The sequence below is a fragment of the Anomalospiza imberbis genome, chromosome 5, assembly GCF_031753505.1.
Source record: "Anomalospiza imberbis isolate Cuckoo-Finch-1a 21T00152 chromosome 5, ASM3175350v1, whole genome shotgun sequence".
In the NCBI taxonomy this organism is placed as follows: Eukaryota; Metazoa; Chordata; class Aves; order Passeriformes; family Viduidae; genus Anomalospiza; species Anomalospiza imberbis.
Window position 1 is genome coordinate 962,098 of NC_089685.1, and position 14,033 is coordinate 976,130.

The 14,033-nt window shown below is 49.1% G+C and overlaps 1 protein-coding gene across 4 annotated transcripts in view; it reads left to right on the top strand.

The window, feature by feature from the left end:
• The window catches only part of AHCYL2 (adenosylhomocysteinase like 2), a 63,976-nt gene that overhangs the window by 34,215 nt on the left and 15,728 nt on the right, over nucleotides 1–14,033 (top strand). For all 4 annotated transcript variants that reach the window (XM_068189317.1, XM_068189318.1, XM_068189319.1 and 1 more), the window contains exons 2-6: nucleotides 2,806–2,914; nucleotides 7,874–8,017; nucleotides 8,726–8,826; nucleotides 10,923–11,025; nucleotides 13,793–13,887. In XM_068189317.1, coding sequence (XP_068045418.1) covers nucleotides 2,806–2,914; nucleotides 7,874–8,017; nucleotides 8,726–8,826; nucleotides 10,923–11,025; nucleotides 13,793–13,887 — 552 coding nt within the window. The remainder of the gene's footprint in view (nucleotides 1–2,805; nucleotides 2,915–7,873; nucleotides 8,018–8,725; nucleotides 8,827–10,922; nucleotides 11,026–13,792; nucleotides 13,888–14,033) is intronic.

Sequence of the window (14,033 nt, forward strand, 5' to 3'; positions counted from 1 at the left end):
GTCCTCAAAGCCCCACCAACCTCTCCCAGTGCCTCACCAGCCTCGTTTTTCCCATTTTTTCTTCCTTGGATCATCTCTTCCCACCAAAAGGCTGTGGAACGAGCAGACACCGTGCAGGACAATAATTTAAATTCTCATTTAGCGTCTGGTGTTGTTATCCAAGGAGTTTTATCCCTGATAATTTATTACCTGAGATAATTCCCATAAAAACCCCTCAAGGTCCTGCCCAGAGAAGCTGTGGCTGCTCCATCCCTGGAAGTGTCCAAGGCTGGAGCAACATGGGATGGTGGGGTGGAACTTGATGGGATTTAAGGTCCCTTCCAACCCATACCATTCCATGATTCCATAATTCCCAAAGGACTGGAACAACACAGGGATGGATGTTGTAGTCTGGACCCTTCCAAGGACAAAGTCTGCCCTGGTTGCCATGGGGGACACAGCGAGGAGAGAGATAATTAAAATAATAATAATTAAAAACCACTTTGCCATCCAACAAACGCCCCCGTTGTTTTAGTTGCTCATTAGTTAATTTCCTTCTAATGAGGCTCCATTAACGCAATCAGCTGACATTGGGGGGGAAAGAGAGAGAGCGGGGAGGGGAGGACCCGAGCTAAAGGAGCTTAATTAGCGAGTTAATTATAGCGAGCAGGGAAATGTTCTGGTTACATAAATAAGGCATTGTTATGCACACACCAGCCAGGCCACGTTCAAAACTGCCGCGGAGCTCCAGAGGTCAGGGAACGCTGTAATTCCACACAAAACACAGGCAGGAATTGTTTGTCGGGACGCCTCATTAAGTCCTGGGGTCTGCCAAAAAAAACCAAAAACTAAAAAAAAAAAAAAAGAGTCCGAAAATCCAACTGGTTCCCTTCGCCTCCCGCCCTGGCTGCCTCCGCCTGCGGTGAAACCGGAGCGGGCAGGATCAGCGGGATCGGGATGGGGTGGCGGATATAAATGGGGCATTACCTGCTCCGGAGGGAGCCGTGCCTGGGGGCAGCCGGCGAGGCCACCATGCCCAACAAAAAGAAATACAACGTCAACGGGGAGTCAACGGGGATGAAAGCCCAGGTGAGGGCACTCTTTGGGACCATAATAATGGTTTTTCTGCTTTTTCTGCTCAAAAACGCGATTGTTTCTCTGTTACCTCTCTCTTCTTCCTCCTTTCCTCGCTGTTTCCACCCAATCACTTATTCCTGGAGCTCCTCAGTTGGAGAAAATCCCAATCTCTGGAGAGCTTCTCTTAATTTTCTCTCGGGAGTGATGGAGAGTCGAGGCAAACACGTTGCTCCGGGGTTGTTCTTCTGTCTGGAGGAGTTGGTGGGGTCAGCGTGGGGAAGTTTTCCAGGAAAACCTTGGATAAGGAGACCTTTTTTGCATGGAGGAGTAGCTCAGGGTGGCTCTTTGTGATGGAAACCCCAGGTCAGATGAGCAGTGGCTCATTTGGAATGTAAAGGTGAAACCTCACCTGCATTAACCCCTTGTGCCCCTGCAGGTGAGGTTTTCCAGCAGGAATCTTTTGTTCCTGCTGGAAGGTGAAAGCAGCAGCTCTTGTGTCACTTAAGAGCAGCTTGGGCTCCGAAATCCAAGGAACTGCAGCTCTCCAAGGCTCCACAGCTTCTCCTTGGAGCTGTTACCTTCAGAGGTGTTTTGGTGGGAGCTGACCGAGCTCAGCCTGGAGCCAAATCTCTCTTTTCATCCCATTTGGAACATTCCCATCTTCCCTCCTCGGCTGGAACATGGCTCTTGTGGGTTTGGGAGGGATTGGAGCAGCCTGGGGTAGGGGAAGGTGTCCTGTGGAACTGGGTGATCCTTAAGGTCCCTTCCAGCCCCTACGATTCCGGGACTCTGTGAAATTCCCTTTTTGCCCGCTCTCTCTATTCCCTAAAGGATTAAACCCAAAGGACCTCAGCCAACGCAAGATGAAAGCAGGTCTGAGCCTTGACCTGGCCACTTCCCGATTTTCCCTTTCCTGGTTCTTCCTTCCACCTCCTGGCTGTCTCAGCTAAAGCTGAGCCCAGCTTGTGGCCGTGTTTAAGGGGTTTAAACCTTAAAGGGTTTATTTAAGTCTGCCTCTAATTCTGCCTGATTCGGTTCAGGACCTCTTTTGCTTCGTCGTTTACTTGGTTTCGGATGTGTGAGGGCTCAGGGAGCTCTGAATTGCCAAGATCATTGCGTTGTGTGAAAAGTTGTGTTCGATGTCCTTGAAGAGGTGATGTGGGAAAGGAAAATGTGAATTTAACCCAAATTATTCCCCCTTTGTTAGAATCCCTGTGTGTCTCCAGCTCCGCTTCACGCCAATAGCTTCCTCCTGCGATGGAGCTGCTCAGCCGTGGAGGGATTTGTTCTAAATTAAGGGAAGAAAAAGGACAAAAAAAGGGAAGTTATTTCAGGCCAGCAGCTTCTTAGAGGAGGAACATAAACCCTGGTGTGTGTGCAAAGCCCCCGTCCGCCGGGATCAGGGCGTTAATCCCGGCACAGCACTGGCTGTAACTTGAGTTTGGTGTGGATTTGCCCTTCCCATGGGTGTTCCTGATCCGGTGTTGTTCTGTTGTGTACTCCTAAAAACCTGTGTTCTCCAGCCATCTGTGCTCCCAAAATTCAACAGCCTGGAGTGACATCTCTAATCTTGGCTGGAAGGACTGAAATTAAACAAAATGGGCAAGTTACCATATCCAGTCCCCGTTAAATAAGAGGAACTGTGCTCCGGGCCATGACTGAGATGGTGCCGGTGTCTGCTCAAGGCTTTGGGTTCTTGGGATTGTTCTGTTGGGTTTTTTACAGAAAATCCCTGATTTCTTTCCACAGATCCAGTTTGCTGACCAAAAGCAGGAGTTCAACAAGCGCCCGACCAAGATCGGCCGCCGGTCACTGTCCCGCTCCATCTCGCAGTCCTCGACAGACAGCTACAGCTCAGGTGTGTCCAGGCATCTCCCACACCTGCTCTGGGGTCAGAGGGAAGGCATGGAAATAGGGTTTTGCTTTTTTCCCTCCTTGTCCTGTATAGCTGGATGGAAAATTAAATTATTCTGGTGTTCTTCTGCTCTCTCCTTATAACCCCAGTGTGCAGCTGCTGCTGCCTTCCCTTCCATTCTCTCCTCTCCTCCCTGTCCTGTTCCTCCCAGGAAAAACGTTTCCATGCTTTATTCCTGCTTGACCGTCACAAATCCACGGGGATCCCACTGTAGGTTTGTTGCACATGAGGTTGGAGTCTTTGGGGACTTTGAAGGGCTCTTGGAAGGGGAAGGAAGCTCCTGCTGGAATCTTGCTGGGTGGATTCTTGGGATACCTGATAGCTCACGGTGTATTTGGGGAGAATCTGGGTGGTTCCAGAGACCTTAGAGCTCATCTCATTCCACCCCCCGCTGTGGTCAAGGACACCCTCCACTAGTCCACGTTGCTCCAAGCCTCATCCAGCCCGGCCTGAGAGGTTCAAAGCTCTGATTCAGCTCTGTCCACTGTGGAAAACCTCAGGAAACTCCAGCTCCAGCTGCTCCTGATGGCTCATGGCTGGTGGCTGCACACAGACCTGGCTGGTGGGCAGAAGTCCTCCTCACTAGGAACTCTCCTTGGTGTTTCTCCACTCCTTCCCACGATGCCGAGGATGTCGGAGAAAAGCTGGAGCTCTTGGCATTCCTCAGCAGGTTTGGAAAAGCAGAGCTGGAAAAGCTGTGGCTATCTGGTCACTCAGCTCCTGGCAGAGGTGCTCATCTCCAGAAGATGGAGGTTCTGATCTGATCCTGGACACCACAGTCCCATGGCTTCATCCCGGTTTTTGTGGGAATGCCGACTGTTCCTTGTCTCCTTTCCCAGCTCCCAGCTTGCTGCTTCCTTCGTGCCACGTCGCAGGCTTGGAGCAACCTCCAAAGTCTCTTCCAGAGGTTGGGATGAGCCCCCCAAAGGTTGGGCACCACCTGGGTGACCCATCCTGTGGGCACTGACTGCATTCCCATGGAAAAGGGAGCAATTCAGGAATGCTCATGCCACGTTTTCTCCAGAGGCACATCAGCCCAGGCTGTTTGGAATCCACAACTCCATCTGATCCTGGAGCACCTGGGAATATTTTTGGATTATTTTTGCAGGCTCTGAGTCTGCTTATCCTGGCTGGTGTCACCATGTTCACTCCCAAGTCACAGCTGGAAGGACTTGGAGCAACTTTGGGGAATTCTCCTCCTCTCCTTGCAATTAACATCAGAATTGCAGTTAATTATCTCATGGAAATGTTCAATTTCCTGCTAATGAAAGGAGCAAGACTGGCATTCCTGATGGAGGACTTAAGTTCCCACAGTGGCAGAGGGATGGATGATGGATGGATGATGGATGGATGGATGGATGGATGGATGGATGGATGGATGGATGGAGGGAGGGATGGAGGAATGGATGGATTTTTTTAGGTCAGCCCAGCCTGGATGACCCAAGTGCTCAACATTGTGAGCTACCCACCACGGGCACATTCTGAGGGTGGAATTAGGACAGGAATATCTGGAATTCCAGGCTGCTGACTTTATCCTGGTGCTGTTTCATATTTTTGGAAGGTTTTAGAGGGAATAAACCACTTTTGTCCTTATTTGGGGTCTGTAACGGGCTCAGGCTGCCCCTTTTTTGCCCTTAGTGATGCCAATTTAGGCAGCCATGAGGGGACCCTCACCTCAAACATCAGCAAAGCCAGACTTGGCTGAGTTTAGGCTGTGACCTGGGCTTTGCTGGGGCAGGACATGGATGGAGGTCTCCTGAGACCTGCTGCTTTTATGTTGTTCTCTTGGAAACCATGGAAGTGTGGAATATCCTGAGCTGGGAAGGACCCACATGGATCATGGAGCCCAATAATCTGCAAGTAATACATTGATAATGGAAATCATGGAATCCTGGAATGGTTTGGGTGGGAAGGGACCTCAAAGTCCACCAGTGCCACCCCTGCCATGGGCAGGGTCACCTCCCACTGTCCCAGGCTGCTCCAAGCCTTCTCCAACCTTGGACACTTCCAGGGATGTGGAAACCTCAACCTCTCTGGACGGAGATACAAGCACGCAACACAAATAATCCAATTTATGTTTCAGTTTCCGTAGCTCACAGAATACCAAGCCCAGGGAGGAAGTTTCATTAATCAACTTTGGAGAATATTTTTAGGAAACTGTCCCATCAATTAATGACAGGAATCCTTTCCTTTCAGTCCTTGTTTTTTCATTTTACAGAAAAGCAAAGGCAAAATTGACTTTTAGAGATTTGGTTTGCTGTTATATTAACTAACAGCATTCATTTAATTACCATAATTATATGTACACTTCTATATTTTAGATTTATTTAATAGCATCAAACCTCCTGCCTATGAAAATCTGGTGACTCCAGGCAGGATTTTTTTTGTTCAAAAAAAATTACTTTTAACCCCCAGAACCAAAACTCCCTGGTTTTAAATCAACCTCTACACCGATTAACTCTCTTCAAGGAACTAATCCTCCTCCAACTAATTAATCCTTCCTCCTGGAGCCCTTGATGTAGAGCTTGGTTTTATATAAGGTGCCCTTTGTGGTTAATCCGGGCTCCTGGTCCCTCGGGATCTGCTGTGGGATTGGGAGCAGAGCGGGAGCCCCGCTACCCTCGGGGGTTGTTGGCAAGGTGGGACTCGCCCTTCACCCCCTGCCCAAGATGGGGAGAAATTCCTGCAATGCCTAATTCCCTCCTAATTCCCTGGGATTGGGAGCTGGGCAGCTCTGCGGGAGCCTGGCACACCCATGGCACCCAGGCTGAGCTTTTTCCTTGGAATCCTGAAACCCTTCCTGTGAGCCAGGAGGGAAAGCGTGGAGTTTGCTGGGTCCTGCAGGAAACACAACCCCGTGGCCAGTGTAACACCTTTTTTTGGGGTTTTTGGTGTGGAAATGTCACTGTAGCTGATCAGGGTAGAAGATTGTTTGATTTACTCTGAATAAATGAAGGGGCTGTTGGAATCCATCCCCACTCGAGGTCTGGATACCGCTGGAATGCCGCAGCTCTCCGGGAATGCTGGTGGGATCAGCACTGCGAGAACCTCCCCCCTTCCTGCTTGCCCCATTCCCCTGGTGCAGATTTGGGGTGGAAACTGGGAATCCTGACCGGTGGCTGGAGCAGCTCCTGTGGGTTCCAGAGGCCTGTGGAGATGTGGAAGGAGGACTATCCATCACTGTGTCCATCATTCTCGGCGATCCAAAATATTGGCCAGCTCCACCAGGGCCAACATGGATGGAGCTGTTCCACCACGGAATTCCTCTGGGATGGAGCAAATTGTTGGATGCCCTGCCTCAGGTTCACTTTACAAGCACCACATGAGCTGGAGAGGAAGGACATGGAGCAGAACAACTCCTTAAGGAATGAGGGAATGGCCAGTTGGGTCCTGGAAGGGTCACCTGGAGAGGAAGGACTTGGAGCAGAACAATTCCATGAGGAATGAAGGAATGGCCAGTTGGGTCCTGGAAGGGTCACATGGAGAGGAAGGACTTCGAGCAGAACAACTCCTTAAGGAATGAGGGAGTTGCCAGTTGGGTCCTGGAAGGGTCACCTGGAGAGGAAGGACTTGGAGCAGAACAACTCCTTAAGGAATGAGGGAGTGGCCAGTTGGGTCCTGGAAGGGTCACCTGGAGAGGAAAGAGGAGCTGGGGTTTGGAGCTCATTGCATTGCTTTGGCTGCTGGTGCCAGTCCTGGAAGATGGAAGAAGAGGTTTGGTTTCCCACAGTGAGGGCAGATTCCAGAGAATCCAAAAATGTGGCACAATCCAAAATCCAAATTCCAGAAAACGTGGCACAAAGGTCTCCTTTGCTGATCCAAAGTGGCGGTTGATCCATGGTGACTCAAATCAAAAATGGATGTGATTTTATTTAAGTACATGGGATTTTAGGAATCAAACAGGAAAGGGGATTTCTAACTCCATGAAGGGCTCTTCCATGTGTCTGCCATGGTCTAATTCCATAATCAAAGGTTTGGAGGACACTAATAAGGAAGGAAGACAATTATTGACAGCTCCTGGAATGAATTCAGCACATCCACACCCCCTCTTAAGGCAGAGCCTTAACCCCATCCCGTGGGGCTCAGGAGAGGATCCGGTGATCCCCGGCTTTTCAAACAATTCCTGAAATCCCTTGAGGATGGGGAGCCAGGCTTGTGTTATCCTCCCGATGGAGAAGTTCCTTCCAACCATCCCACGTGAGCCTCCCAGCCAGCAGCTCATCGTCACTATGGAGGAGCACCAAAATGGAGCAAATCCAAGGATTGGGAATCCCACAGTAACGGGATAATCATCAACTCACACCCTCCCCGTGACTGTTTGGGATGAAATAGGGTCTGAAATTACAATTCCTACTGGGCTTGGAAGTGCTCTAATCCTCAGCAGGCATTTTGTGGGATGTCTTGGAGCTGTGGAGGTCTGAATTTTGGGAAGAGTGGTGGGAGAACATTTGCAAAGAGAGGTGGGAGAACCTTGGGGAAAAGAGGTGGGAGAACTTTGGGGAAGAGAGTTGGGAAAATTGGGGAAGAGAGGTGGGAGAACATTTGTGGAAAGAGAGGTGGGAGAACCCTGGGGGAAGAGGTGGGTGGGAGAACCTTGGGGGAAGAGAGGTGGGAGAAGGCCGTGGAGATGAGCCCGTGTGGGAGCCAGGCAGTGCTCAATCCCATAATCTCTGCTGTGGTGCTGAAGTGGAGATTGATGAGAATTAATAATTCATCCCAGGTAAATCCAGCTGGGAAAATTTTCCTTGTGAGGAGAAGGAGAGATCCCAGCTGGGGATGGAAGGAGCTGGGATGGAAGAACATCCACGGACACCCTCCGTGGGGCACCCACGTGCTTCCCTGTGGGTGCTGGGGACTTTAGGAATGTTTCACCCCGTTCCTGACCTCCTCTGCTCCCTGCAGCTGCCTCGTACACGGACAGCTCCGACGATGAGACCTCCCCAAGGGACAAGCAGCAGAAGAACTCCAAGGGCAGCAGCGATTTCTGCGTGAAGAACATCAAACAGGCCGAGTTCGGGCGCCGCGAGATCGAGATCGCCGAGCAGGGTAAGGGGGATCCTTCCTCCTGCTCCTCTGGGCTCTTCCTTCCCCCAGATCCCTCCTGATGAGTCTCAGGGTGCTGCTGGCTTCCTGACCTCCTTCCTGTTGGGACGGGAAAGCTTCTGTGGGGTCTTGGGGGTTGGGAAAGCTGTGGGGTTTTGGGGTTGGGAAAGCTTCTGTGGGGTTTTGGGGATGGGAAAGCTTCTGTGGGGTTTTGGGGATGGGAAAGCTTCTGTGGGGTTTTGGGGATGGGAAAGCTTCTGTGGGGTTTTAGGGGTTGGGAAAGGAGTTACAGGGTTGAGCTGTGTGGTTCCAACCAACTATTAAAGGACTATTCTATGGTCGGAGTTATTTTGTTAAATCAGTAGAAAAGATGGAATCCATCCCATAAACATCACAGTTTCGGTGTAGCTGGATTACCTCCAAGAAAAAAAAAATAGCAAAGGCCAGGAAGGGTTTGGATATTGGAGAGGTGGAGCAAATCAGCAAATCCCAAATCCTCAGCCCAAAGCAGATTTTCCTGCAGCCTCAACTGGAGGCAAAAATTTGAACAAAATAGGGAAAAGTCCAGAGGGATTTGGGGTCATTTTGAGGTATTTGGGGTTTGGCTGTTTTGAAGCTCTGTGAGTTTATGGGAACGCCAGGCAGGGGGGGGCTGTTCCTCCTGAGCTCTTCCCACCCCATCCCCATTTTCCTTTTCCCATTTCCTTGCAGAGATGCCGGCGCTGATGGCTCTGAGGAAGAGAGCTCAGGGGGAGAAGCCCCTGGCCGGGGCCAAGATCGTGGGCTGCACTCACATCACGGCACAGACGGCGGTGAGAGGACAGCCCCAAACCCAAACAGGGCATTCCCACTGCTCATCCCCTAAACTGACCCCAAACGGGGCATTCCCATTGCTCATCCCCTAAACTGACCCCAAACGGGGCATTCCCACTGCTCATCCCCTAAAACTGACCCCAAACACGGCGTTCCCATTGCTCATCCCCTAAACTGACCCCAAACACGGCGTTCCCATTGCTCATCCCCTGAAACTGACCCCAAACACGGCGTTCCCATTGCTCATCCCCTAAAACTGACCCCAAACGGGGCATTCCCACTGCTCATCCCTAAGACTGACCCCAAACGGGGCATTCCCACTGCTCATCCCCAAAAACTGACCCCAAACACGGCATTCCCACTGCTCATCCCCTAAAACGACCCCAAATGGGGCATTCCCACTGCTCATCCCCTAAGACTGACCCCAAACGGGGCATTCCCACTGCTCATCCCCTAAAACTGACCCCAAACACAGCATTCCCATTGCTCATCCCCTAAACTGACCCCAAACGGGGCATTCCCACTGCTCATCCCCTGAAACTGACCCCAAACGGGGCATTCCCACTGCTCATCCCCTAAAACAGACCCCAAACGGGGCATTCCCACTGCTCATCCCCTAAACTGACCCCAAACACGGCATTCCCACTGCTCATCCCCTAAAACTGACCCCAAACACGGCATTCCCACTGCTCATCCCCTAAAACTGACCCCAAACACGGCATTCCCATTGCTCATCCCCTAAAACTGACCCCAAACACGGCATTCCCACTGCTCATCCCCTAAAACTGACCCCAAACATGGCATTCCCACTGCTCATCCCCTAAAACTGACCCCAAACACGGCATTCCCACTGCTCATCCCCTAAACTGACCCCAAACACGGCATTCCCACTGCTCATCCCCTAAAACTGACCCCAAACGAGGCATTCCCACTGCTCATCCCCTAAACTGACCCCAAACACGGCATTCCCACTGCTCATCCCCTAAAACTGACCCCAAACATGGCATTCCCACTGCTCATCCCCTAAAACTGATCCCAAACACGGCATTCCCGTTGCTCATCCCCTAAAACTGACCCCAAACACGGCATTCCCACTGCTCATCCCCTAAACTGACCCCAAACACGGCATTCCCACTGCTCATCCCCTAAAAATGACCCCAAACACGGCATTCCCATTGCTCATCCCCTAAAACTGACCCCAAACACGGCATTCCCACTGCTCATCCCCTAAAACTGACCCCAAACACGGCATTCCCACTGCTCATCCCCTAAAACTGACCCCAAACACAGCATTCCCACTGCTCATCCCCTAAAACTGACCCCAAACACGGCATTCCCACTGCTCATCCCCTAAAAATGACCCCAAACACGGCGTTCCCATTGCTCATCCCCTAAACTGACCCCAAACATGGCATTCCCACTGCTCATCCCCTAAAACTGACCCCAAACATGGCATTCCCATTGCTCATCCCCTAAACTGACCCCAAACACGGCGTTCCCACTGCTCATCCCCTAAAACTGACCCCAAACACGGCATTCCCACTGCTCATCCCCTAAAACTGACCCCAAACACGGCATTCCCACTGCTCATCCCCTAAAACTGACCCCAAACACAGCATTCCCACTGCTCATCCCCTAAAACTGACCCCAAACACGGCATTCCCACTGCTCATCCCCTAAACTGACCCCAAACACGGCATTCCCACTGCTCATCCCCTGAACTGACCCCAAACGTGGATGCTGGTTTTCCCAGTGTTTTTGCAGATAAACCCCCAATTTTGCTGATTTTCCTGGTGTTCTTGCAGATAAACCCCCAATTTTACTGATTTTTGTGAGGTTTTTTGCCATCCAACCCCAATTTTACTGATTTTTGTGATGTTTTTTGCCATCCAACCCCAATTTTGCCGATTTTCATGGTGTTTTTTGCCATCCAACCCTGATTTTGCTGAATTTCATGGTGTTTTTTGCAAACCCATCCCGATTTTACTGATTTTCTTCGTGTTTTTTGCAAACCAAGCCCGATTTTGCTGATTCCCCTGGTGGTTTTGCAGATGAACCTGGGATTTTGCTGATTTTCCCGGTGTTTTTGGCGCAGGTGCTGATGGAGACGCTGGGAGCGCTGGGAGCTCAGTGCCGATGGGCCGCCTGCAACATCTACTCCACCCTCAACGAGGTGGCTGCTGCCCTGGCCGAGAGCGGTAGGAGCTGCATTCCCTGGTCCTGATTTTATGGGGAATTCCTGCTTTTTATGGGGAATTCCTCCTGCATTTATGGGGAATTCCTCCTGCGTTTTACGGGGAATTCCTCCTGCGTTTTATAGAGAATTCCTCCTGCATTTTATACAGAATTTCGCCTGCATTTATAGGGAATTCCTCCTGCATTTTATGGGGAATTTCTTCTGCATGTTATAGAAAATTCCTGGATTTTATAGGGAATTTCTCCTGGGTTTTATAGAGAATTCCTTCTTCATCTTATGGGGAATTTCTCCTGCAATTATAGAGAATTTCTTCTGGATTTTATAGAGAATTCCTCCTGCATTTATAGGGAATTCCTCCTGCTTTTTATAGTGACTTCCTCCTGCATTTTTAGGGAATTCCTCCTGCTTTTTATAGTGACTTCCTCTTCCATGTTATAGAGAATTTGGAATTCCTCCTGCATTTATAGGGAATTCCTCCTGCATTTTATGGGGAATTCCTCCTGCATTTTATAGGGAATTTCTTCGGCATTTTATAGGGAATTCCTCCTGCTTTTTATAGAGAATTCCTCCTGTATTTTATAGAGATTTCCTCCTGCATTTATAGGGAATTCCTCCTGCATTTATAGGGAATTCCTCCTGCATTTTGTAGGAAATTCCTGCATTTTATAGGGAATTCCTCCTGGATTTTATAGAAATTTCCTGGATTTTATAGAAGTTTCCTGGATTTTATAGAGAATTCCTGGATTTTATAGAGAATTCCCCTTGGATTTTATAGGGATTTTCTCCTAGATTTTATAGGGAATTCGTTCTTCATTTTATAGGTAATTCCTCCTGGATTTTATAAGGAATTTCTTCTGGATTTTATAGTGAATTCCTGGATTTTACAGGGAATTTGTTCTTCATCTTATAGGGAATTTCTCCTGGATTTTATAAGGAATTCCCCTTAGATTTTACAGGGAATTCCTGCATTTTATAGAGAATTCCTGGATTTTATAGGGAATTCCTGCTGCATTTTATAAGGAATTCCTCCTGCATTTTATAGGGAATTTTTGCTGCCCCATTGTTTTTAGGCCATTTATCACCCCTTGGAGGTTTTTTCCCTGCATTCTCTTCAATTTAGAATAAACCTACAGCACAAAATCACCCCTTTCCAAAGCTCTGGAGCTCTTGGAATGTTTTGGGGCTTTTTTCATACTTATTTAGGTAAAACCCCTGGCCTTACTCGGGTAAAACCCCTGGATTTATCCAGGGAAAACCCTTGGTCTTGCCCAGGTAAAACCCTTGGTAAAAATGTCATTTCTGAGCTGAAGCTGGAAGCTGTTTTGCTCAGAGAAACGAAGCTAAATTGGGTTTAAATTCTATAATTTGGGGCATGACTTGGGTGGAAGAGAGAATTTGGGGGAATGTAATTCACAGGGCAGGTTTTAACCTGGATACAGCCAGGGATTTTACACGTAAAAAGACCCAAGGGTTTCACCTGGATAAATCCAGGGATTTTACCTGGGTAAGGCCAAGGGTTTTACCGGGATAAAACCAGGGATTTCACCTGGGTAAGGCCAAGGGTTTTACCGGGATAAAACCAGGGATTTTACCTGGGTAAATCCAAGGGTTTTACCTGGGTGAGGCCAAGGATTTTACCTGGATAAATCCAGGGATTTTACCTGGGTAATGACGGGGATTTTACCTGGGCAAAACTAGGGATTTTACATGGAAGAGACCAAGAGTTTCACCTGGATAAGACCAGGGATTTTACCTGGGTAGATCCAAGGGTTTTACCTGGGTAATTCCAAGGATTTACCTGGATAAATCCTGGGGTTTTACGTGGGTAAGACCAGGGATTTTACCTGGATACAGTCAGGGATTTAACTTGGCAAAGTCATGAGATTTACCTGGATAAGTCCAAGGGTTTTACCTGGATGAGGCCAAGGATTTCATCTGGATAAAGCCAGGGATTTTACCTGGGTAAGGCCAGGGATTTTACATGGAAAAGACCAAGGGTTTTACTTGGGAAAGGCCAAAGAATTTACCTGGATAAGACCAGGGATTTTACCTGAGTGAAGCCAAGGATTTTACCCGGGTAAGACCAGGGCTTTTACCAGGGAAAGGCCAAGGATTTTACCTGGATAAATCCAGGGGTTTTACCTGGGTAAATCCAGGGATTTTACCTGGATAAATCCAGGGGTTTTACCTGGGTAAATCCAGGGATTTTACCTGGATAAATCCAGGGGTTTTACCTGGAAAAGACCAAGAGTTTTACCTGGATAAGACCAGGAAATTTCCCTGGGTAAAACCAAGGATTTTCCCTGGGAAAGGCCAAGGATTTTACCTGGATATAGTCAGGGATTTAACTTGGCAAAGTCATGAGATTTACCTGGATAAGTCCAACGGTTTTACCTGGATGAGGCGAAAGATTTTATCTGGATAAGGCCAGGGATTTTACCTGGGTAAGGCCAGGGATTTTACCTGGGGTTTTACCTGAGTAAGTCCAAGGATTTTTCCTGGATAATTCCAGGGGTTTTTCCTGAGTAATCCCAAGGATTTTACCTGGATAAAGTCAAGGAATTCACCTGGCTGAAGCCACAGCTTTGACCACGAGCTCTGGGACACCCAGAAGAAGCCAAACCCACCGTGGGTCTTGCTGGCTGAAGCTGAGTTTGAATTGAATTTGAATTTAATCTATTCAAATAGCACATGAATTAATAAATCGGTGTCCAAGAGCTGATTCCCAAGGGATTTTCCTGCCTTAACATGTCTCCCTCCCGGGCCAGGGTTCCCTGTGTTTGCCTGGAAGGGCGAATCCGAGGACGATTTCTGGTGGTGCATCGACCGCTGCGTCAACGTCGAGGGCTGGCAGCCCAACATGGTGAGTTGGGAAACACCTGGAAAACTCCCACCTGGAAAAATCCCACCTGGACAGGGAAGGGAAGGCCAACTAAAATCTCCTGGATCTCACCAAGTGAGGTTTGGTTTCGGTGCTTCCAAAATAAGCTGCGTTAATGCAGATTTTTG